This window comes from Ictalurus punctatus, chromosome 8, assembly GCF_001660625.3.
Source record: "Ictalurus punctatus breed USDA103 chromosome 8, Coco_2.0, whole genome shotgun sequence".
NCBI lineage: Eukaryota > Metazoa > Chordata > Actinopteri > Siluriformes > Ictaluridae > Ictalurus > Ictalurus punctatus.
In genome coordinates, this window is record NC_030423.2 from 17,577,739 (window position 1) to 17,603,719 (window position 25,981).

General features: G+C 38.1%; 2 protein-coding genes across 5 annotated transcripts in view; both read right to left on the minus strand.

Moving 5' to 3' along the window:
• gramd4b (GRAM domain containing 4b) overlaps positions 1-11,077 on the minus strand; it is a 31,356-nt gene extending 20,279 nt beyond the window's left edge. The window contains exons 1-3 of one of the 4 annotated variants that reach the window (XM_017474737.3): positions 10,767-11,077; positions 3,870-4,077; positions 136-256 (exon numbers count right to left, since the gene is read on the minus strand). In XM_017474737.3, coding sequence (XP_017330226.2) covers positions 136-256; positions 3,870-4,077; positions 10,767-10,795 — 358 coding nt within the window. In that variant the 5' untranslated portion in view covers positions 10,796-11,077. Of the gene's footprint in view, positions 1-135; positions 257-1,710; positions 1,933-3,869; positions 4,078-10,766 lie in introns of those variants that run through there. The other 3 variants (XM_017474739.3, XM_017474738.3, XM_017474741.3) reach the window with 3 other exon arrangements.
• A 1,831-nt stretch (positions 11,078-12,908) lies between these two features.
• Positions 12,909-25,981, minus strand: part of celsr1b (cadherin EGF LAG seven-pass G-type receptor 1b) — a 60,112-nt gene continuing 47,039 nt past the window's right edge. Inside the window, exons 22-35 of the mRNA XM_017475232.3 lie at positions 24,456-24,623; positions 23,919-24,045; positions 23,579-23,779; positions 22,501-22,675; positions 22,189-22,301; positions 21,037-21,113; positions 20,755-20,881; positions 20,273-20,398; positions 19,991-20,127; positions 19,499-19,593; positions 19,100-19,243; positions 18,103-18,315; positions 16,305-16,572; positions 12,909-14,646 (exon numbers count right to left, since the gene is read on the minus strand). Of these exons, the coding sequence (XP_017330721.2) occupies positions 14,622-14,646; positions 16,305-16,572; positions 18,103-18,315; positions 19,100-19,243; positions 19,499-19,593; positions 19,991-20,127; positions 20,273-20,398; positions 20,755-20,881; positions 21,037-21,113; positions 22,189-22,301; positions 22,501-22,675; positions 23,579-23,779; positions 23,919-24,045; positions 24,456-24,623 (1,996 nt within the window). The 3' untranslated portion in view covers positions 12,909-14,621. The remainder of the gene's footprint in view (positions 14,647-16,304; positions 16,573-18,102; positions 18,316-19,099; positions 19,244-19,498; positions 19,594-19,990; positions 20,128-20,272; positions 20,399-20,754; positions 20,882-21,036; positions 21,114-22,188; positions 22,302-22,500; positions 22,676-23,578; positions 23,780-23,918; positions 24,046-24,455; positions 24,624-25,981) is intronic.

Here is a 25,981-nt window from a genome sequence, read left to right on the forward strand (position 1 = left end):
GGTTCAATGAAGTCTTTGTTATTACTATCTGATATTAGTAGGAAATGTTTGGTGTTGGAGAGTAACAAAAATAACATAGTAAGTGAAGCAAGTACCCAAGTGCAGGATCTCTAGCAATGCTGAAGCAGTACTTACGAAGGAAATGTTTCTCCAATAAGGCGATTTCAAGGTGACCCTTGACCTCATTGAGCCTGTCTGCCTCTGTCCTCTGGTAGTCCTGGATAGAAGCAGCCATGACGACAGACCCTGGACCAGCCTGGACACACAGTGGGAGATAAATATCAAGAAAGTGAGGTTAAATATCATAGGCACAGATTCTGAACATAATGTCCATTACAGGTGAGAAAATACCAAGGTGCAGCCGTTATATCACTCAGGTGGGCCTGGGTGTTGGTGCCACTGTGCGGCTAATTGCACTCTATTTAACCTCTGTAGCTCATTCCTTCAACCTTTTCGATGTAGACAACAAAAGCCAAATAGGTCTTCTTCATGGCTGCAATTTACTTTTCTACTATAAATAAAGCATTACAACTTTTCATTCAACTGAGAATTTTGCCTCATAATATATATACATTTATTCATTTAGCAGATGCTTTTATCCAAAGTGACTTACATATGAGAAAATCCAAGCAAATATTAAATTCTTTTGTGCTTAGATTGTGGAATTTGAAAGGTAATCCATAGTTTTCCCAATTTGTAGTCATCTGGGAGATCCAAGAATTGTGCAAAGTCCAACAGAATGTAAATAATTTAATCAAGTGTTTTAGAAGTTGATAATAGTTGATCCAATTAGATCACAGAAACCAGTGGCAATGTAGTGGCTGCAAAGTATTAGTACAGTACTACTGGCCTTGACAGGGCTGTAACAGGGCTACTGACTGTTTACGAAATATTAAGTGTGTAGGAGTTTGCACATGCAAATACTCTATTTGGAAAAGCAGCGGTTGTAGCGCCCAAGTCTAAAGCTTGCACAGGGGCCCAATGTGACAAACAGCCATCACAAAGACCCTTCTGTAAATAGGCAAATAAATCCCCTAAGCCCAGGCTAAATGTGAGAACAATAAAAATGGATCAGTGTGTTTGCGCAGCACATCTTGAAGAGTTTAACAGTAAGGCTAGTGCAGTTCAAGGCTGAAATATAATACTACAGTGCACATGTGCACATAACAGTCCAATATTAATAGTGACATCACTGCTGCCCAGGTACCATCAAAGGTTAAAATTTCCTAGAAATTAGTGAGTAATTCTCATTTACGACTCAGTAAATCAGCTGTGACTTGTCCAGCTCCCATTACTCTAGCCTGCACAGGACATTAAACCGGCATCTTCCTGGAAGTACCCCATTGGCAGGTACAGAACAAGGCTGAGGTCAACACTCAAAGGTCCCTATGGGAAGCGTACACAATCCAACTGGAGCCAACGCAGACGTTATTCAGAAGCTTGTCGAGACGCAACCTATCTGTCAACTGATATCAATTCTAACGGCAAGACAAAGCATGTTTTAAGCAGAGGACAGAGCCTAAAACAATTCTGCACAAAGTATCTGCATTTTATCCACCTTAAACAGTATTAATTTGATCAGCAGCTTTTAAAATAAAAAAGCAAATGTGCAAATAGGGGGAAAAGTTAGATACTAGGACACTACGTACTAGGTCTTGCATAAATCCAAAAAATAAAATGTAATATGCAAACATTAGATTAACCTCTTACCCTACAATAGTAACAGAAGATCGGTTGAAGTTCCAACAACAGGAAGAAGCAGTAGACACAAAAAAAGTGCCTCAAATGGACATTTTGTATGTTATTTTGTACTTTTGCATGTTATTGCTATGTGTTAAGTTTAAACAAAGCTCCAGGAGTGAGTCTAAAATCCTCAAAGAACCTGCCCTGTTTTTCCGTTGAGCCTGTTCAGCAACCTGAAAAGCTGTCCTGGGTGGAGTCAAGTCGGCCTGCTTCCTCTTTACAGCTAAACTTTGGATTGCAACAGAGTTTGCTTATTCATATGTATTCACTGGTAGCACATGCACACCTGCCAATCAAGCACAGGCTGCAGAATGAGCAAGAACACTAACTGCACAGACACACCTTTATGAATATCATAATATTCATTAGGTGTGGCAATTTAATTCATTTTAGTTCATATGCAACATATCTTTAGTGTGCTATGTAACGTATATTTAATTAAAAAAGGAAAACCTAAAAGTATGAAAAAGCAATAATAATATGATGGATACTCCATTATCACCACAGTTTGGAGCAAAAAGCCCACACACCAGAAACACTACAACAATATTGGACTTACTATAAGGACACATACTGTATATCTGACCAAGAACACTATAGATGAGAAATGTGCACTTTTCTCTTTACAACAATAACAACAACAGTAATAATAATAATAATAATAATAATAATAATAATAATAATAATAATAATAATAATAACTGCAATCTTCATATATCAGAGTTAACAATAAAAGCCCACTATCAGAGCACCCAAACATCTCTGTTTTCCAAAAACCAAAGTTAGTGATTTAGTCTAGCATTCCCTAGAGAGTCTGGTACGATTTGTCAATAATTGTGAACAAGAACCAATTACTTTCAGAGAGAGGCCATTTGCAAATGTGCCAGCATTGCTAACAAGAACATCCTAGCAGACAGAGAGGGAAAAATTTCAATTTTACTACTAAAACCACAACATATATCAGTGGATGGGATAGCTCCATGCTAACATGCTAAGAAATGCTTGGATTTATAAGCAACCAGCTGAGACTGTAAGTTTTCTGAGATTGTAATTGTTACAAAACGAACACAAGTGATAGAATGTAATTTAATAAGTAAAAAAATTAACTCTTTCATTACTGACATAAAAGGAAACCAATTCACTGATTCTACCTAATAGCAATACAAAATAGCTCAATAAAAATTATGTAACAATCTGAAGTTCTACTTCTTTAAAAACTCGGTTAAAACGTGCATACAAGAGAGTGTGTGTGTATACAGTATATGCTGTTTCTATACAATACATAGTGAAAGAAAATATTCAATTGTGACACACAGCACATTTGTCCTGCAAAACATGAACTCCTCTGCTTTCACCTGGCCCACAATTGGCTAATTCACAGCTTCATGCTGATGAAGTCAGTGCAAAACCAAAAGTAATTGCAAATGTGCATCTTTCATCCCATGTCCTTTCCTTTCAGTGAACTGGCTTACCCGACAGGAAGATTGCATGTTATGTTATGTATTTGGTCTGACAGCTGCTTTATCAAAAAAAGCAGAAGAGTGTAATTATTACTTGGCCATGACCTGACAACGCAAGGAGTCAAAACACGTAAACGCTCAGACTAAACTGTACATGTTGGCACCTCTGCATTTGACTGACATGGCTGATGATTAACCACTGACGTTTTCCCATGCTGTTACAGTACACTTAAATGTTGAGGTAATTACTCTGAAATCTTTAACACTAGAACGATCTTAGACAGAACATAATGTGTGCTATAATTGCAGAGTCAAGCATTGCAACTGGAAATCATCTGTACAGTTTATTTTCTATGTCAACGGGAAGCCATTCAAGCTAGGAAATCTAATCTATTTATAAACAATTCAATATTAAAATAGACAAAGGGAATAACATTTTTTCTCATAACCTTATTAGTAATATAAGCACAAGCACTTAAATGTTATACAGTCATTAGAATTTGATGAAGCCAGGAGTTATTTTAAGCCCAATGGTCAAACCCATTAAGACAGTGACTTAACCCACCCTGCACAGTAGGACAATGTCTCCTGTATTACTATTATGCTGCAAGACTAGAGGAAGCAAATTATTCTGATTAGGACCCACGACTTTATAATAACACTCACCGAATCCCGTATATCCTCTCCATCTTTAATGGAGGCTGGGGGTTTTATCAAGAGCTCGTCATTGCATTCACTGTCCGACGCGTTAGGCGACTCTGCAATGTCCAGGAACTCATCACGCTTCGGTCCTCTGAACCTTATCTTGTCCAGTCGCTTTAGCATCTTCAGAACACGGTTCTGCGCCTTTATCTTAGCATGGTTGATGGCAACTCTGCGGGGACAAAAAAATAAGGGAATGCCTGAAATATATAACACTGATCCAGAAACACAACAAATAACAAGAAATTTATGAGTGAGGCTTATGGAGGTGTGACTGAAGGGAGTAGGCAAGGATGAAGAGAGAATTATATCATGAATAAAAATGTAAAAACAGTAAAATAAATAAATAAATAAATTTCAAAATCAGTCATGAATGTAATAACCTTTCACTAAATATACCTTTGTTAAACATTCACAGCTTGAGCTATTCCTTTCTAAACTGACACATTGACTAATCAGTTGGAGAACCAAGATTCTGTCAAATGGCTAGCTGTACTTCTTTATTTCTGTATTTTTATTGCAAGTTGCAATTTTTATTGTAAGTTACTTTCCAAATAATTTTAATGTCCTGTGCATATTAGTTGTTTTGCTTAACAAGCTGATGTCAGTGAAACAGGGAAACAATATTCAAGTGATTATTTAGTTCCTTCAATATTTACGCATATTACTTTGTTACATTTTATTTAAAAAGTGTCATAATCAAGAAAATCCAACCACACAATTATACTAGCTAACAATAAAGCAACTGGCAACTATTCGTTTTTTTAATTCCAGGGCAAGTGCTAAGAAATACGGTCACAAGTGTGATTTTAGTCTTTTTCACTGTGCAAAAAGTTTAACACTCAACAACATGTTATGTAGTCACATGAATGAGGAAACTTGATGAGTTTCCATTAAGGTAATTTTATGCTAAGTGTTAATTAGCAGACATACTGTTTACTCTATATGATCTTCGTTGAACCTGTCTAACACGTCTTCTATCAGAAAAGGACAGACAAGTGAAGAGAGGATAAAAATACCAACCCTGTCTGGGAAAAAAACATTCTCAGTGAATAACGAACTCATTAGCAAAGTGAGACAAAGACATGCTCTATTGGTAGAGTGCACAGGAGGAATTCTGGGCTTTCAGACAGCCTCACAATCATAATGAGAGCGTTTGGGAAGGAGAGGAAAATCTTTGAACTGGAGGGGAAATAGTCAGTTTGTGGAACAAGTTGTATGAGAGAGAGTGACACAGACATGGGCTGGGTTTCTAACGGCCCAGTAACATCACCATGTGAAGTAAAAGCCATGCTTTCCCTTTCTGAATGAGTCAGCCTGAATGGGAGAAAACCTTTTGCTTAATACCATGTAAAACCCCCTAGCTGGGTTAAGAAATGCAGCTACATAAATTATGCAAACAGGCTTTCTGGTTCTCCAAATATTACAAATGTTCTCTGGAGCCATAGTTCTTACAGTGGGGTCTGCAACATATAGCCAGGGAGGGGGTGTTTTTATTATTAATTATTCTGATTTATGGGGAAGCTCATCATCAACTACTACCAAAGTGGCTAAAGGTTGTGTATTCAATATACTTATTTAAACAAAACAACTAGTCATTAAATTCAAGCAATTTGTAGTCAAAGTTTCAACTATTTAAAAGCAAAGATAAACAGGTTAACTTGAAACAACTGAAAGTTTAACAAAACTAGGAAAGATGAAGTTAATACAGCATGGAATGTTTATACCTACTTTTTTAAAAATAGAAATGGTTTGGGTTTTGTGATTGAATATATTTGGACAGGGAAACTGAGAAATTTTATTTTACACTGGAAGAGGTAGAGGTATGAACACATAAATAGATTAGCTAGTCTACCAGACAATCTCCCGTGTGCTGTCCATTCCCATATTTTGGTTGCCAGGCTAAAAACTGAACAGGTGAAAAAAATGGTAGTTAACATAATGTAATAAAGTATGGTGAGCTAGTTAACTAGTTAAGTGCATTAATACAGACTAAGTAAAATGATTAAGTATATGGTCATGTAACATTTGGTATGATCATTATTAATTCGTTAGTCAGTCATTCAGAAAGCACTTTATCCTGATCAGGGTAGCAAGGAAAAACACAGTGCATTTGATCTTTGGTCAGTGTTTCAGCTACTAGATAGTGTGTTCTGTCCGCGTATTGCAAAAAAAATATTATTTGAGTCTGACTAATATCTTTATTTTCTCTCCATATGTTTAACAGTGAAGTGACTGCATGTTGTGCTAGCAGAAGAGTAATAGGATGGCTTTGCTGTGGAATTTATTTAAGAACCCCTGCTATAGAAATACAAAATTCAGTATTAAGGCAATTAAAGCAGTAGGCGAATTTTCCACATTCCATTCCAACACTCTCTGGAAATGCTGCAACACAAATTCATACAGTTTTGCTCTGATCTGAACCATATGGAAGAACTGTTTCATGGTGAATAACGAATTAGGCAGCACATGTATTGCTGGATATAAAATAGAAAAAACTTGAAACTCATCTAGAAGCCAGAAGCCCACACTGAGCAGAAAACTCAGTGTGGTGTGCCAACTCAGTATTCAGCACAGTGGTTTGACCTCAGAGCCAAAAAAACCCAGCCTGGGAACAAAGCATGTGGGCCTGATCTCAGATGCTCCAAAGCTCCAGCTCTGCTCCCTTTTTCTACCTTGAGAAGGAGCACGTGCTTCTCATGATAACGAGAGAACCCAAGACAACATACCAGCCTCCTCATCCAGCAACAATCTACTCTTGGAATTTCCTCAATCAAAAAGAGGCTTTCTGATTTGTTTAGACTGGCTTTGTATATAGAAAAGTCTAGCGATTGTTTAGGACATTCAGTCTTGCTCACAAGTCACATGTATTTAAAACATTGTTAAACATACAACATTAATAAATAACTTAATTTTAGCTTAGCACTATTTTATTATATAGCCAATACTATGACATATTACATATAGTACTTTGTTTATTTTCTTGATTTACTACTTTACTTATTTTTTATTACCTTGTTATTTCACATCTTACTTACTACCTTGTGTGTATTGTAATCTGATGTGTGTCCTTGTGATTTGATGTGCCTTGTACTGCTGTGACAAAACAATTTCCCTCAGGGACAAATAAAGTATTCACCTTCTCTCCCTCTCTGCCTCTCTCTCTCCCTCCATCCATGCATCCATCCATCCATCCACCTACCAACCAAGGCAATAAGGAGGTGCAGAAATGGGTACAGTGGTTTAGGAGAGCAGTACAACCCTCTGTGTTTGCCTGCCAGACCCAAATTAAGCACTACAGTCCATATTCCCTGAGCCTTTAACCAATCTAAAATAAATTGGCTCAAACAATATGAATTTTGAAGAGTACAGAAAAAAGTGTGAAATAAAATAGTTTGAAAAGGGTGGATTGGTTTATTCAAGTTGTTCAGACTTTAAAACTGCGAGAATGGTTTGGCTAATAGTACAGCTTTTACATGGAGCTCACCATGACCTGGCTTAAGACATTTTTAGGAGATGTTTTCAACTCTTAAACGCATTGGATTACTGCGCAAATAAGGGTGTGAACAAATATGATAAAAGTTGGGCGTTCTTCCACACAGAATTTATGAGAACAGCCCGTTCTTTACTCAGTCAGCTGTTTGCTCAGATGGAAACGAACAGAGTGTTGAATTCCCATGGATTATTGATGAATGTCACTCTTCCAGCCTTGACCTGCCATGCCATGTAACCACAGCCCAAACAGTCTAAAAGTTTACACTTGTAATTAAGAATACTAGACAACTCGCTGCTGGATTATTAGATCAATACATGGGTTTTAAAACCTCATAGTCATATACATCACCATCTGAAAAGGCAATCTCTGACAACTATTAATGTATCAATATCAAACATTATCAGACTTGAGTGTGATTCTCTGCTATGAATTTGTGAATTTACCTCATGTAGCTGGACTGGAAATGTGTATGTTCTGTAACCCCTTATATTACAATGACTCTTGGTGTGAACATTATGTTGTGTTTTACAGGCAGAGCTGTAATTTATTTATGTGCTCCAGTGAAAGCAATTACTATTGATATATCAAATGGCAATAAAAGCTTCCAGTTTATACTCTGGTTATAAATCAGTTCCACTCCCAACCACAGAAGTGTCCAAAAAGGTTTGGGTCTAAGTCCAATCTTGATCACACATCTAACTACGTCTTTTATCGGCTGTTATCATGTAATCATCAATGAATGATGTCACACTGCTCCCTACATACTGTAACCTTTCATGCTGCATGACTGAAAATAATCTACAGATTCAAATAAATGAATGCATCTTTATTGATTACATGTTACATCAACAAATATTTATTTGCAAGTCTTAAAGTAGTTATTTGTGCATTATCAGAAATAATGACGTTTGACACACACTAGTGACTAGTCTGTCCCCCCGAAAAATCTAATTATTTGCATATTAGACTTTCTAAAAGCAGAAGATTAAGGAATGACCTAATAAAAAAAGCGCACTTTTATATTCCCCTATCTAGTACTCTCTTTAAATTCTCCATATCTTTAATTATTTTCCGTTACATTTTTACTTATGTTGCCTTATATTATCAGTAATGTATTATCTTATTTAAACTCATCCAAATACACATGATAAAATATAAAATATACGTTTTATGCTTTGTAGTAATTCTCATAGACATATGCACTATGTCTATGAGAAATACTACAAAGCATAAAACGTATATTACATATTTAATCGTGTGTATTTGAGTATCGTATATATATATATATATATATATATATATATATATATATATATATATATTCAGTATTGACTGTACATTGGTTCTTTAATGTGCCGTATTATTAATTAGTAATAATACAATCAAGTGATCATCCCAAACATTTAACTTCTTTATGGAGAGATTTCAAAATGTGCGTGTGTATGTGTGTGTGTATGTGTGTGTGTGTGTGTGTGTGTGTGTGCGTGCGTGTGCAATAGTGACATATATTGTTTGACTTATTTGGAATTACAACCCCTATTTTGACCTGGGTTCGTATAGCTAGGTTCGTATATTGATCCCGGACTGTTCGAGGAATGACCTATGCTTAATTAGATCACTCACTTTGTTTACTGTTAGCGATAACATATCACACATTTGAAAATGGCATCTAGATGTGAAAAATGAAGCCGTTCAGCTATTTGACAGGATTATTCCATTATTCAATCAGTCTAAGGAGAAGTGTGACATTTTTGACAAATCCATTCACTTTAACAAGACACCAGTGCTTAGGAGCTGAGGAAGGCATGGTTGAGTCGGGTTCTGCATCATCAGGTAATATCTGATACATTAGTGATGCACTCATTTTTAGGAAAAAAATCTCAGCAGAAGTCGCTGAATAACATGAATAATGGGCAATGTTTGGTAATAAATGACTGCTACGTCTTTATAAACGACACATTTCATTATTAAAGTGCGTTCTTGAATTCTGCAAAGCAAACTGTCACAAAATCCTCCCTGACACAAGGAGTTGCGTGCAATATTAGCTGAAAAATTGTCCATGGGATCAATATTTCAAAAACCGACCAGAAACAGCAGACCATCCGGGTACCTTTGGGATACTCGTTTTAATGTACTACAAATCGGGACACACTCATTTTAATCTCGGATACTATTTAGGATGGATAGCAGGCGAATTGGGATGCAGCATTCGATTCGGTTTGAAGAAATTGATCAAATTAATCCAATCACCAACAATATCTTACTGATAAAAGACTAAAGATTGTATATATGTGTATGGACTCAAAAAGAAAAGGGCTATACAAACAACAAGAACAAGAAGAACAAGAAGAACAAGAACAACAAGAAGAATAATAATAATAATAACAAAAACCATTGCTTATTACTTATTAATAGATAAACCTATTATCTTTATTACCATCATCATTATTATTGTTGTTGATGTTAATAATAATAATAGCAATAACAATAACAATTACTATTATTATTATAAAAATTACACAGATAAGTATAAGTGTTGTTGTTGTTGTAATTATTAAACCGGATCCCATCTCGCCACACAGTACAGGTGCCCCGATGTGATGAATGGGCGGGGTCATTAGGCTCACTCAGTTTCTCACATTTCTGAATTCATGTCTAATGCACTCTCAGCAGTCTGGCTAAATGTCTCAAATCAAAGTCTGCCGTCTGATTTCCGATGATGTCTGATCCTTTAACGTGTGATCCTTTATCCTATCCTTTATCCGCTATCCATTAGACACTGTATCCTACAGTATATATAGTGTATGCAGGCGCTGCTTTTCAGCAACACCTCTTTGTTCTCCTCATGGTGGGATACAGATGTTCGAAGCAGCAGTGGAAACTTGTAGCACAGACAGAGGCGTTGCGCGTAGACGAGCAACAACAACATCTGGATGCACGCGATCACGACGCAACCTGAAATTCCTTAGATATATAAATATATAATATATACGCCTAAATTGCTGAAATAATCAACAGGCTAACGTGTTTCTGCGACTTGATTTAATAGGACCATCTTAGCCATTTGATTAATTGTCCCTATTTCTGGTTTATTTACTGATTTTCGCATAAGCCAAGTAATCTAACCGAACAGCCTAATGTACTGTATTAGCCCTGACAGTTATTCCGCTCAGAGCTGAAGCAGTGCACGGGGGAATCCGAGAAATGCAACAGGAAGCGTTGCACCTAAGCATGCATGGGTACTGAAAACACAGAATACTGAAGTGTAGAGGTCAAAGGAGACAAATGCAAAGCTTTGCTGTTCAGTCAGACATCAACATCGAGGATGAGAGCCCCGACTGGAAGAGCGACAGTTTCTCACTCACCCTGCACGGAACCTGTAACAAAGTTGCATCAAAAGGAACAGCAGAATATCCGAGCTTTGTCTCTTTCCGTCCACAACCTGTCCAGAAAATCCGCCTTCTGCACGCTTAACGTTAAATCCAAACACTGGAGCTCAGAAAGCAGTTCCCATATAAAACTACAGCCTTCTGCTTTCCCAGCAGTGCATGGAGTAAGACTGCGTTGCCGGTGGCGAAGGCCCGCTGATGGTCGGTTTCGGTCTATTGCTGATTTCTGACGTGATTACGTCACCGGAAGTGTCGTCACTCAGGCGGAAGGGTTCACGTAAAGGGTTCAAGATAGTTTTTTATTATTATTATTATTTATGTAAAATTATCCAAAGTTTTTGGAGAGAATTGGCAGAATGAATCTTTAATTTAGTAAAGATTAAATACTATTTGACATTAAAGGATATCATTATGCATTAACAATCTTAACAAAGGTATTGAATACATGGCAAAATTTTACATACATAAACAAATGTATGTTAATTCATCCCCAAACTTTAGGGTGTTTATATTAGAATTTGATTGTGTTATATCATCTCTGAAATGGTTAAAAAAAAAAAAAAAAAAAAAAAGTCAGTAACATGTTTAAAATATTATACTATTATCTTCGGAACCCCTGTTACCAATTAATGCCTCACTTTGTTTTGTACTATTGTATGCTATGCTATGTTTGGTACTTGGTCTGCTTTCAATAAAGAAAAAAAAATAGGTTTCAAGTCATGAACGCTTCATCCTCACAGCCATAGACATGTGTCTATGCTCACAGCTATACCAACATTTCTCATAGAAAAAAAAAATACTATATATATATATATATATATATATATATATATATATATATATATATATATATATATATATATATATATATATATATATATAGGAGAGGGAGTGTTTTAATGAATGACGAATGGTTTAGTTGTATAACGTTACAACTAAACCATTATAAGACAGTTTTTTTCAATTATCAATTTTTTTTTATAACAAATGAAACGAAACATACAAATGAAACATAAAGTTGCCGTAGAAACAGTGCAAACATGAAGCAGGTTATAGAAATGAGTTCTTTGTGTATACTGACTTACCTGCGAATGCTTTTTTGCTTTATTTGGCATTGGGTATTGCGTTTGACCGCCATCTTGCGGCAAAGATAATTAAATGTATGGAAATAATATTTATGTATTTATTTTTTTCATTAGCATTAATGATGTCAAAATCTTCTTCCGAACACGACCAATCATATGTTAGCTGTTGCTTAGTAACCCATGGTCAGCGGAATGATACTGTCAGTGAGAAAACTGTTAAAACAACAAGAACGCTTTTCAACTAACCGTTTTTAATGCATATTCACAGTTCCAGTAAAGTGAAGCTGTAAATGAAATTAACTTTTAATGAATTAAGTGTACTTTCTACATTGTACCTCTCCTTGATTTCACTTTGACCATGATTTCACTAGTCTATCCTGAAAGTTTTAAATTCAACATCCCACTGAGTGACACGCACAAAGATAATAAAATATACTCAGTTGCAAAGTTACGTTACATCTCTCTTACAGCTACACTACACTCATTAGCCATTTTAGCTATTTTATCAGGTAAAATTCCTTTCCTTTAATTCACTCATCAGTATTATGATCCACTCTGAGCACAGCAGAGACCCTGACATGGTAGTGCACTGTAGGTGGTGTTGGTAACACATCAGGTAAAAAGCAGTGATGTTGGGGTTTTTAAAGACTTTAACCAAATCAGAACACTTACTGCTATCTAGCTACCCTACTATATCTCATCTGTTCTCCATGCACATCCTCAAGCCAGTCATCAGGGTCACTTTCTGCTTACTGAACTGCTACTGGGTGGATATTTTTGGTTGCTGGACATTTCCTCAACCGAGCAGTAAGATCTTTAAAAATCCCAGTATGGCAGACCTTATCTATTTCACCTGCTACTTCACACTCATATCAGCATAATACACAACACAAGGTAGGAGTACTTAATACATAATAAATGCTAAATTAGGCAGTATAGAATGTGGTAGTATTCAAAACTCAGAACATCTCTAGTGAAGCAAGATCACTCTTTTGCACAAGTGAAGACAGAAAATCGAAGTATTTATATAAAAACTTTCATGATGTTTATTTACAGTCTCTGATTTCAGTGCAAATATGAATTTACAACTTTCACATTTGTATCCAGTGTCTGACAGCCTATAAGCAAATAGAAGAAAACTGAGAAAACTCTCATTAGAAACCAAAGGAAACTGTTTTCAGAATCATGTGTAAATTGATTTAATTTTAATTTTTTTTAAGTCCTCTTCTGACGTTCCATAGTCACTTCCCCTTGGCAGAACTCCTGTTACAGTTCTTATAGTTTTATCTCATCTTGCTCACATATATTCTCCTCCTTTTTAGTAATAATGTCTGGCCATAATGTACCCAAAATCAACTCCTGGAAAAGTTAAACACTGTTGGAATTGAAAAATAAGTTAATCTCTCTGTCACCTTGCTTGACAGAGAATCAGCCTTGCGCTGATTTGAATGTACATTCTGGCCATTACATACATAGCAACCAAAAACAAAGTAGGAGATAAGCAAATATAAAATGCTCCCTGAAGCAGTTAATGAAGGAAGAGGGGTCATTTATTCTTTATGTTATGCAGAGCCCAAAAATCCTCTTTGAAAATGAATCAGAGAGCTGCCCATTCCTCTAACAGCTGTAACATCCATCCATCCATCTTCAACCGCTTACTCCTTTTCGGGGTCACGGGGAACCTGGAGCCTATCCCAGGGAGAATCGGGCACGAGGCGGAGTACACCCTGGACAGGGTGCCAATCCATCGCAGGGCACAATCACACACACATTCACACACCCATTTATACACTACGGACACTTTAGACATGCCAATCAGCCTACCATGCATGTCTTTGGACTGGGGGAGGAAACCGGATTACCCGGAGGGAACTCCTGCAGCACGGGGAGAACATGCAAACACTACACACACAGAGCCACGGGAACCAAGCCCCCGACCTTGGAGGTGTGAGGCGAACGTGCTAACCACTAAGCCACCGTGCGCCCCCCAGATGTAACATAATCATTCAAATTAAGGCATGCTTTACACCTTCAACTTCAAAACACTGTATGGTGTACATTATCAAAAAAAAAGGTGTCAAGGTAGAATATCAGCATCGAATATAATAAATGTTTGTTCCTTAGAGCACCACAGTATGTTTGAACCAGTGTTGGACTCCTTCATTTGATTAAAACTCAGGTGGACACTGGAACAGTCCACAGTCATATAGATGGTCACAATGTTCAACATTCAAAATAATACAAAACAAATGTAACAGTAAACAAAAGTAAACATTCAATATTGGCAATTCTTACAGAGGGAAATTACAACCAATTATACAAATTACTATAAACAGCAGAAATGCAAAAGACCTACTGTACATATTACTTACATTTTTAGACTGATTAAGTCTGTGAAAGGAGTTCTTTTTACAGGTATAATCACAACTTATGTATTTATGGCAGACCAGGCCAAGACCAAGTATGGACAATACCATGTTGGTTTGCTGACTCCAAAACATTCATCCCATTAGATTTAAAAAAAAAAAATTTTTTATAACACATCCCGGTCAGCTCTGTAGAGTGGCACATTGGGATCGATAGGTTACAGATCCTGATTAATTTAAATAAACAGTTTCCACTTTCTTCCATTTTTCTCTTGCAGACAATGTTCTGGAGCAATACTGTTCTCCATAGGAGCATAGTGACCTGCAGCTGGTAGCTGTCCTTCACAGAAATGAAGGTCCTACACAGCTAAATTTCAGCTTCAGATTGAGGTTTCATTGCTTGCACTAAGAGAGACAACAACAGAGAAAGAAAAGGGGGGGGGGGGGGGGGTGTTCAGGTAAGCAATGCTGACAGACACTGTGCAAATTTAAAGCATCATACTGCAAACATGCATATTGTAATCAATTATAAAATACCTGATATATTTTATCTTTATGTAATAAGTTAGCAACACAAACATTTAAAAAAAAAAATGCAACTACTTCACACCTTCTGATGGCAGGTATAAATACAAAATGGGGGTCACATGGACTAAAATCATCATTTTGTTTCATAGGTTGTTATTTCTTTTCAGTTGGTTAGAGCATGGTGCTAATAATGCCCAGGTTGAAGGTTCAATCCCCATACAAGCCAAGTAGAATGTTTTGGAAAACTGAGCTGCTCATCATTCCTGCTTTCCCCTCAATCAACTGCAACCTCACCGTACAGCTAGGCTCAACCACACTCAAACCAACCGGGACAGCCAGAAACCTTGGGGTTTCTGGCGATGACCAGTCCAACTTTACAGACCACATTTCAACAACTACACGGTCCTGTAGGTTCATTCTGTATAACATCAAGAAAATCAGACCCTATCTCACTGATCAGGCCACACAGCTGCTAGTCCAGGCTTTTGTTAATTCAAAACTGGACTACTGCAACACACTACTCCCAGGCCTCTCAGCCAGCTCCATCAAACCCCTTTAGATGATTCAGAATGCAGCAGCATGCCTTGTTTTCAACCAGCCCAAAAGGACCCTTCACACCCCTCTTCATCTCCCTCCACTGGCTTCCTGTAGCCGCCTGCATCAAATTCAGGGCCTTGATGCTCACGATCTTGTCTGGAACAGCACCCCCCTACCTCAACACTCTCCTGGTAGTGCCTGCTCAGCGAGGTACGAACGTCCCCAGAACCTTCCAAATGACTGTCTCTCAGTGCTGAATGAACTTCCAACCCCAATCCGTACAGCAGAATCTGTCACAATCTACAAAAAATGACTAAATACCCTCCTCTTCCATGAACACTTAACTAACCCCTAACTTGTCCCCTTTAAAAAACAAACTGCACTTATACTGGTTCTTGCACCTCTACTCTGTGCACTTTGCTCCTCTAATTATAAATCTTGTATGGTAGCACTACTTGTATTGTTCTCCGCTTGATATATCACTTTGCTTATATTTCCTAATTTGTAAGTCACTCTGGATAAAAGTTTCTTCTAAATGAATAAATGCAATATGTAAATGTCATTGATCCATTATAAAAAAGATTGAAAAAAAAAAATTCTCACAATTTGGTCATTTGCCAGTTCCACCCACTATCTAGTTCTCCTCTATCACACAACAGCTACCAACCAGGGAGGGTGAGAGCTAGCATGAGACAAACATTTTTTTTCACACTGTAGCTTATGCAGTGTCACAGGGCAGCTGAACGTATTTGGAGGAATTGCTAACTGCCCTAATCCATATACATAAGCTCATAGAAATATGATGGAAAAGGGACAGACTAATGCCAGTCTTTACATCCTGAAAGCAGGGCCAATTATTGTTATTATTAATTATATCTATTGGACTCTATGGCTATGGTTATGACATTGGCATGTTGCTCCAGCAAGGATCATTTTGACCAAAATAGAACTTCAAAATTAAAAAACACAAAAAATTGAGAGCTCATGGCATTACTGACTCTGAATCTGTGTCTTCCTCCACAAACGCAGGACTCGTTCTGGGCTCCATAGTGATCTTGTTCAGTGTGTTGGTGAGTGGAAGAGCTGGGGCTTCAATAATGATACCGTCAGTCTCAGTGCCACAGCGCAGGCCTTCAATTGACCCTATTGAGGGACTCTTATATGAAATGGTGGGGGAGTTGTAGTCACCCAGCTTCTCCCGTAAACGGTTCTTCAGGTTCTTGTCGGTCAGAGGAGGAGGGTATGTGATTTTGTTCTTTAAAATACCTAAAGTGGAGGAGAAGGAAATGGGAATGGGGGATGGTGGGGAAAGAATGGAGAAAATAGTTATATGCATGAAATTACAACAAGGTGATAAGAGCCCTTTAATGACATGGAGGACTGGTGACCAGAGCCAACCCTGTGAACCTGCTAGGCAGGAATACAGTACACCTTGAATGAGAAACCATACCATCACAGGGTATCATGCAAACTTGTTCACAACTAGAGGATATTTAGAGTGGCCAATCCACCTACTCTTATGTTTTTGGGTGGTTACAAAGGGAGTCAGAGAACCTGGAGTAAACCCACACAAACACAGGGACAACATGCAAAGTTCCACACAGACAGTAACTCGAACTCAGGATCAAACCAAGGACCCTGGAACCATTCATACACTATGTGACCAAATGTATCTGGACACCTGACCATCACACCCATATGTCACAATTGTGTAGAACAGGGGTCATCAATTTTATTAATAAAGGGTCGGACTGGCTGCGGGTTTTCATTCCAACTAAGCAGGAGCCACACCTAATTCCACTTATTTAATCAGTTAATCTTGGTCTCCAATCAACTATCAAGTGTACCTCCTATTTGGCAGGAACTAAAACCTGCAACCACACCGGCCCTTTGTGGATAAGACTGAAGACACCTGTTCTAGAAGGTCCTTGTATGCTGTTGCATTCGGATTTCCCTTCACTAGAACTAACCCACACCTGTTCCAGCATGAGAATGCCACTGTGCACAAAGTGAGGTCCATGAAGACATGGTTTGCCAAAATTGGTGTAGAAGAACATGAGCAGCCTGCACGGAGACCTGACCTCAACCCCACTGAACACTTTTTGAAAGAACTGGAATGCTGACTGTGAGCCAGGTTTCCTCACTCGACATCAAAGTGTCTGACCTCACCAAAGCTACTGTGGACGAATGGGCACAGCCATGCTTCAAAATCTAGTGGAAAGCATTCACAGAGGAGTGGAGGTTATTTAAGAGCAAAGGGTAGACTAAATTTGGAATGGGATGCTCAACATGCACATATAGATTTGGCCACGTAGACTATGTTTGTGTCATTAATGTCAAACTGTAAAGTGTGATTTTCTGTATATTAAGGGTATATTTCTTTTTATTTTTATATCAATGTCTAGTTCATTTAAGTCCTTTTTAGCCTAACATTTGAAGAAGAATACAGAACAACACAAGAAATGCACTGAACACAATCTACTGAAGTACTAAAGCACTATTTACAACTATAAAAGGTTTGTTATTATGCATCTAATGCTTTCTATTCTAAATTGGGAGAAAATACTTAGCTAATGTAAATGGTAGTGGTAGAAGCACAGGAACGTCTGCCTTCTCAAATTTCTCTCATCCACTCTTACTGCCCTCTCTTTAGCCATAGTCGTTTATTCAAAATCAATAATAACTTAGTTTTTCAGAAGTACCCAATGCCACCATGTGTGTGTGTGTGTGTGTGTGTGTGTGTGTGAGAGAGAGAGAGAGAGAGAGAGAGAGAGAGAGAGAGAGAGAGAAAGAGACCTTTTCTGGGCAGCTGGGTGCTGCTTGGCTGGCTGGGAGGACCTTCGCTTGGCGAAAGATCTCCATTTGGATTGAGCTTATTGGACTGCTGGAGCTCCACACTGGCTTTGGTCTGTACCCGCAATTTATCCAGGCCACCAGTCCCCTCTTTCTCACTGGCTATGGAGTGATCTACTGACCAGCAAGGCTTCATGTGATTTGCCAGAGCATCAACTAAAACAATAAGCAGTATAATCAATTAATTATAAATGAGGGGTTTCTTTTGCATTCAAATCCAACACTCACAAACATCAACAATACAGTACAAAATTTAATACATAGTACGGGGTGTCAGATTCTTTCTTTTTTATTTTATTTTATTCAGTAAAATGTAGCATTTAAATACATTTGACAATCAGTACACAATCAGTGAACTGCATAAACTTTTTTGTTGTTTTGATGAGCATCAATTTCATTTGATAATAAGCTGTAATGTATCAGATTCATTGTTATGTATTTACCCAGAATAATAAACATTATTTAAGTCCCTCCATATTTTTACTCACTACACTAGGTATACAGCGCCCTCCGTTGGCAGAAAAGAAATAGATGGTTGCTCAGCTGCATTTAATAAGCGGTTAAAAATATCATTAATCACAATCAGAACCATAATTATAAAAAGCTTCAAAAGTCTGGAAAAGTTGGATGCTTGTCATAAAGAGGATGTACCCATAAACACAGATAAAAGATTAACCCTAAGGTTGTCTCTGGTATCATTTAATTGACTTACATTAGATGCCAGAATATAGCACAAGACCTTTCACATTCAAATACAGATTTTTGGTCTTAAAAATAGAAAATTAAAAATCCAAAATAGTGCACACATTGTTAAATTAGTTCTCATAGCTTTTATTCGAAGTGCTTTTCCCATCCCGTGTCTGTGTGATATTCACAGCTAAGTGTGTGGAAGTGTCAGTAGTTCCTGATTTAATTGTTTATGACTGAAGAAAAGTGGTACCTTTTGGAGTGCTGTGAACTGGACTCCTCTCGTTATTCCACTTAGGCTTGGATCTCTTCTTCTCTTCCTCACTGTCAGATGAGTGGGATGAAGCATACGAGCTGCTGTGCTCATCCACTGACAGTTCACTGTCTGAATCGGAGTCTGAACAATATGTGGAAATACACATAACACAACACAACGGAAAAAGATGATTCTCTAATTCAATAGCATCAGGATTCATGGGAATAATACAAATATCCTGACTTGAATGATGTACCATTGATCTAGTAACTTAATAAAACCTTAATAAAATGATATTAAACTATAGTGAATTATTGAGCTCACCCCTTTAAAATAAGCAAATGTTGGAACTGACCAATCAAAGAGCAAGTAAAGTGCTAAAGATGTCATCCATACCTCCTTTTCTCTTGTTCTTTTTGAAGATTAAAGAAGAGTCTCCACTGCATTGTGATTTTCTGCTTCTCTGGGTCACACTGCACTTCTGCTCACCCCTAAAGAATACACATGTCATGAGTAAACATGCTTACATCCAAACTAATTAGCTTTACATAACATTCCCAAAACTTCCTAAAAATATATCAGTATGGTGGAAAGCCAGATTTGTTGGTGTGACATAACCAGTGCTAAACCAATATAAGAATTATGACAGGCCCTGCTTGAGTTCCAATGTCTGATATGCACATTTAATGTCATTTGCTACAAACACAATCACTCAGACTCGCACTGAGTTTGTACTGAGACAGCTGACACAGCTGCAGACCAGACACCTTATTCATTCAGTGTCATATCCATTTTCATATTTAACAAATGAATCCACTATTACAATTTCAATTGGTTAATCAGAAATCAGAACAGTATTCATTTTCTGAGAAATCTTTCCATCACTACCTGAGTGTGTAGGTGATGTAGCTGCTCCCGTGACTTTTGCCTGATCTGGCTGAGTTCTCAAGGGACACTGTGGACTCTCCGATCGATGTCCGGTACAGACAACCATCCTCTGTGTATGTATTCCCGTTGAAAGAGCGCTGGACAGAAATCAAATGATCAGAGTGCTATCAGGTGTAGGGTGATAGATGTCGTTTAGACCTACATTTGCATATTAACACCATGTACAAGGGATAATAAGTGGAGCTGTATATAATGCAGGTGATGACTCTTAACTCCACTTACAGTGAGCACAGTGGCATGGGTGGTAGTGGACTCCTCCACTGGTACCTTCTTCCCACCAAAGACACTCTTCAGGCTCGTCCTCACATCTTTGTTGAGGATACAGTGAAAGAAAAATATACAAATTCCCTGCAAGGAAAAGCAAGAGTAAGCAAGTAATGGTTACCTCAGACATCCTGAAATCACTTAGACAATTTATGCATGCAGGATAGAAAAAAAAAACAATAACAACTTAAACATACAACAAGAAGAATCTAAAAGCTTTTTTTCAGTATGGCTGCTAACAAATCCACATATGACTACGTACTACAGGCGAGGCCGAGTTTAACCTCTCCTAGTCAGGATAAGTTATCTGCAGTTCATCTTTCTATATACAATGAAAAAAAAATCCAATTTTTTTTTAAACCTGAGGCACATAATTGGGTTAACCCGCCAATCCTGTTTACTGGAACAGTCCTCAGGAGTTGTGTTATACTGTAGACTACCTGTAGGCAGCTGAGGATGGCGAACAGGTAGTGGAAGGTGAGAACATCACTGTTAACAGCCATCAGGCCGAGCAGCCAGGTGGCACTGATGAGCAGTAGCAGCAGGACGGCCATACGCAGAGCAGAGCTACAAAAAACAGAGGAGAAAAAGAAACTATATGTCCAGCCACTGAGGCAAGGGAAAAAGGATAAGTTCTTTAAACATTTGATTTAACCCAGGTGAGATACAGAAAGAGTAGTGCAGTGGGAACACCACTGCACAGATGAAAATTCAGCTCTTACATGGCTCCTGATGTCTCACTCTGACTTCTCTGTCTACATGAAGCCTTCGCTGCCAGCACAAATATCACAATGTTTATCTGAAAAGTAAACATATTAATTAGTTGTGAACATAAAAAGTCTGCAAAGTTTAAAAAATCAAAGCGCACGACAAACTGCGTTATTGACTCCCAAAAGAAGGAACCAATTCTGAACAGCTGAAACGAGTCGTTAGTAATTCCAGACTTACTTCCTGTACTAATCTACGTAGGTTTGTAACAAAAAGCCCCGCCTCTGGTCTTCATCAGCTGCTCACTAACAGACTGAGCTGAAACTCGTTATGGTAGTGTGCGTTTCCTTTTTGAAACACACTGACAGTGATAGACCAATCACAGCAGACTGGGAACTCTGACCAATCAGGGCAGATTGTGCTCTCTGAAAGGAGGAGTTTAGAATGAATCCTTTAGAACGAATCATTGACTGAGTCATCTGTGACACGGGGGGGCAATGCTGCAGTTTAAATTATGATCACATTAAAGTGTTTTTTGACCTTGGATGCACATGAATCTATTGTATGAGATCTTTAAAACAAAATTAGGCACGTAAGCAAAACCATACTAGGTGCACTTTAATCTTTCAGTAAAGATGTGTGAATGTTTTCATAAACCAGTATCTTCCAGTGATTCAGCTCAGGCACTGAAGCATGTCAGCTATCACAGACTCATACTAACTCTTCCTCCTCTTATAGGGCAGCATGTCTTTTGTCCAAATTCATAAGTTAGACTTATTTGTCATAATTTATGGATTTCTTTTGGATTGCTTTCATTCAAGTCATTAATATGAAATATCAGTGTTTCACTAAATTATTGTGTCTAATTGAAATATATAAGCTATTTAATATTGTCACTTATCATAATCTGTATATAAATTTGCAGCGACTCATGCCAATTATAAGAATTGAAGCCAAACAATTGAATTTTACTTTATACTAAAAATTTTCAGGAGCTAAGGCCTGGATTTTCATGGATTTCCAATTTTCTTGTGTAAATGAAAGACACAGAAACAAAAAAACATGCAAACTTACTGAAACACACAGTCACACACACACACACACACACACACACACACACACACACACACACACACACACACACACACACACACACACACACTAACCAGCACTACAAAGGAGATGGGTCCTGTTATGCTCCATATCAGAGTGTCATGAACGGAAAGCCAGCAGAAGTCTGGATTCCCGTAACCCTGAGGATCCAATCCTACAGCCAGACCTGAGAAATAAAGAGAGAGAGAGAGAGAGAGAGAGAGAGAGAGAGGAGAGAGAAGAGAGAGAGAGATTAACATAAATATATTAATAGTTTATTTTATTTTTTTTATCTGAGTAGGTCTTGATTATTGTCATGTTTGTTGTATACATACAAGTAGGACTATGAGTACAAGGTTCCATGTCCACACTGATATCTGCCTTACCTGTGATGATGGCGGGAAAGCCCCAGCCAGTGGCGTAGTAGAATCTCATTTGGCCATGGTTGACATTGCGGATCTCTGTCAGCATGCGATAAATGTGCAGCCCCTCCACAAACATCCAGGCGAATGTACACATATACGAGTAGTGCAGCAAAATGGCCACCACTGTACACACAAACTACACATACACACCAAGTGGATCAGCACATCTGACCTTAAAAAAGCTTGCATTCCATTTCTTTGTCACTGCAATGGATTTATATTATATTGCTCTTATGGGGGTCATTTTTTACTTTCATAAACATTCTATTCAGTTTACTGCGCGGTGCAAATGCGAATTTGTGTCTCTGAGCGACAGATGCGAAATAAAAAAGGAGAGCTCTTCAAAGGGCTTGTGCAGGGTCATCTTAAGGTCAAATGTTTTCAGGTTTTATGCAATGCTCTGAAAGCATAATTCAATGAGAAGAGCAGTAAGCATATGAGAGAACTGTCTAAAAAGAACGGGAAATAAAAGCACAGAAGCAAAGGAAACACGTTACCTACTAACAGTTTATTACTTGTAATAAAAGCACTGTTTATTTCTTTTGTTTTGATTTCTTCTAATGTGGCAAAAAAAAAGGTGGAAAACCTACAGAAACTTACAGGTAAACACTGACTGAAAAAAATTATTTTAATATTATTCAAATGACTTATTTTTAGTAATAAATATTTTATTATCTATTCATTCAATGACCAGAATGAAAACCTTCCTAAATCCTATCCGGCTACCAAGATACAGACACACACACACACACACACACACACACACACACACACACACACACACACACACACACACACACACACACACACACACACACACACACACACACACACACACACACACACACACACACACACACACACACACACACACACACACACACACACACACACACACACAACCCAGAAAGCTTCAGTCATAAAGAAATGTTTTTACTTTAGTCCCTGAGAAAGTCCATTTGCAAACATCCAGCACGAACCTTCATCCAACAGCGTAATAAATAATCGGTTATTCCAAGGGCTGTAACTGGTCACTTACCGCACTGTCAGTCTGATTGATGCCTGTGAGGAAGATAAGCTCAGAGAGGAAGATGGCTGCCACCAAGTTTTTGTGGATGCTGTGCAGGTTGGAGCGCAGTTTACGCAGAATAGCCAATAGGAGGAAGGTGATGAGGAGGGCCACCAGAGAGGAGGAGACAGTAGTGTAGGTCACCACCTTCAGGGGCAGGACATCTCCATGCTAAAAAACACAAGGGTTCTGTTAAGAATATACAGCGTAGCGAATCGTAGCCTTTAAACTGTTGTATACATTTGGCTCCATGCAGATGCTGTCCAACCTGCCAGATAATTATGGAAGTTCATTGTAAACTCTTGTTTACCTCTCTTTTGGAGATATCCATGAGGACAGCAAAGCTGGTCATGTGATTACACTGGCAGCTGATGTGTGTGGTGTTCCTGAAGACAAGTTCACAGCCTTTAGAGGACCAGGAGCCAGAGCGGCCCACCCTGCAAGGGACACAAGCATCAATACAGGAAGGCTCAAATATTCTTATTCTTATTCTTATGCTGTGTTGTATTAGTGGGTGCTGCCGAGATTGCGACAATAACTAATCACGTTATTCGAAATACTGGAGCAGAAAGCTTTTACATAGTAAGTGGTTGCATCCAGGTTTACCTGAAGCAAAGAAAGCAGACCATTGCGGATTGTTAGTCTAAACAAGAAAACAGCTTTCACACAAGACCAAACAGCTTTGATTACTCAACCATGATGATTAACTTGATATTTTCTGCATTTGTTTAATTCTAATATGTTTTGGTAAAGCAGTCTTTAACCTTAGTGTGAAAGCAAAATAAGAGAGATCAGAGGCATAGGGTGAGACACATCGAGAACGTCAGACTGAATCGCATGCACTCACGGAACAGAGTGGTTCCAGAAGACACACACGGGTTTAGTCCTCTCCTGTGTCTCCAGCAGTCTGAACATCAGTGTGATGGGTGTGTGTAGTACAGGAGAGGTGCTCTCTCCCTCCTGGTGTGCTATCACACTCACTACAGGGCTGTTAATAACTGGACGAGTGGGCAGTCTGGAGATATCAGAGGCATAAGCAAAGTACAATCAAATAAGGGCTTTTTTAACTGACAACATACAGATAGACAACAAATTAAAGCGGGAAAAAATGCTGTTGTGGACGGACTGTTGCTGAAAGTCTGATCACATCCGACACTGACACTGTCAGTCACCTGAACAACAGCTGCTCTTCTGTTTTTCCTTTATGGTTATGGAACATGTGCATTTAGCAACAATTTCCACTCCTGTTTCCTGATGTCTTTCCCATAGATGCAAATGTCACTTTTTCTCTTGCCATCTTAAAATTGAGGTCCACTAGGCCTTCTCAGAATTTTTATACATGGCACAAAGCAGAGTAGGATAGTACACTTTGAATTCTTCACTCATTTATTCGGGCGTTTTCCTTTCATTTGTCACCCGTCTATATTTTGTTATTCTAAACCAAAAAAAAAAAAAACAGATTTCACATCTGACCAAACCTGACCAAAAGGCCATAGTTAGCATGATTAGTCTGTTCTGGTATGCTTCACTTGTGTCACATTTTCTGTGTTTGTTTCATTTTAATATTGTATGGTAAATCACTCTATAACCTTAGTGTAAAAATGTGCTATAAAGATTATGAATAAAGATTTCTTACAATCAAAATAAAAGAGATCAGAGAGATTGGGACAGACACATCGTGAACAAACACCTACATTACATTACAGCATGACGCCCTTATCCAGAGCGACTTTTATCGACAATTATCTCATTTATACAACTGAGCAGTTGAGGGTTAAGGGCCTTGCTCAAGGGCCCAACAGTGGCAGCCTGGCAGTGCTGGGATTTGAACTCACAACCTTCTGATAAGAAGTCCAACATCTTAACCGCTGAAATACCACTTCCCCTACCTAAGCAAAATGCGAGTAATGTTCATGCAAAGTTCAAACAATATAACAAATGTCCGTCATTCATTTCATACCAAAGTGCTGTTGAATTCTCCACTCTGATTGGTCAGAAGGTGTTAATGATTTTTCTATAACCACACAGCTCAGACAGTCATGTCGACTGCAAGATTTACAGATTTATATCAAGAGTCACAGATTTATATTAATCCACTTGTTGTAATTCATTATTATTCACATCATTTAAACCTAACAATAAGTGAATAAAAAATATTTTTAACAATGAAAAATGTATAAACATTGCTCTGGTGAGATGTTTCACATTTATTAAAGACGACTTCAGTGCCTTAAGGAGAACTGTTCCTTTACGTTTTTTGCCACAGGGAAAGTCTTCAAGACAGAGGACTTTGTGGTTTCTCCATACCTGACAAGCCCATGGTTAAAAAAAAAAAAAAAAAGGAAAAGGAAAAGGAAAAGTGTGTAGAGCCTT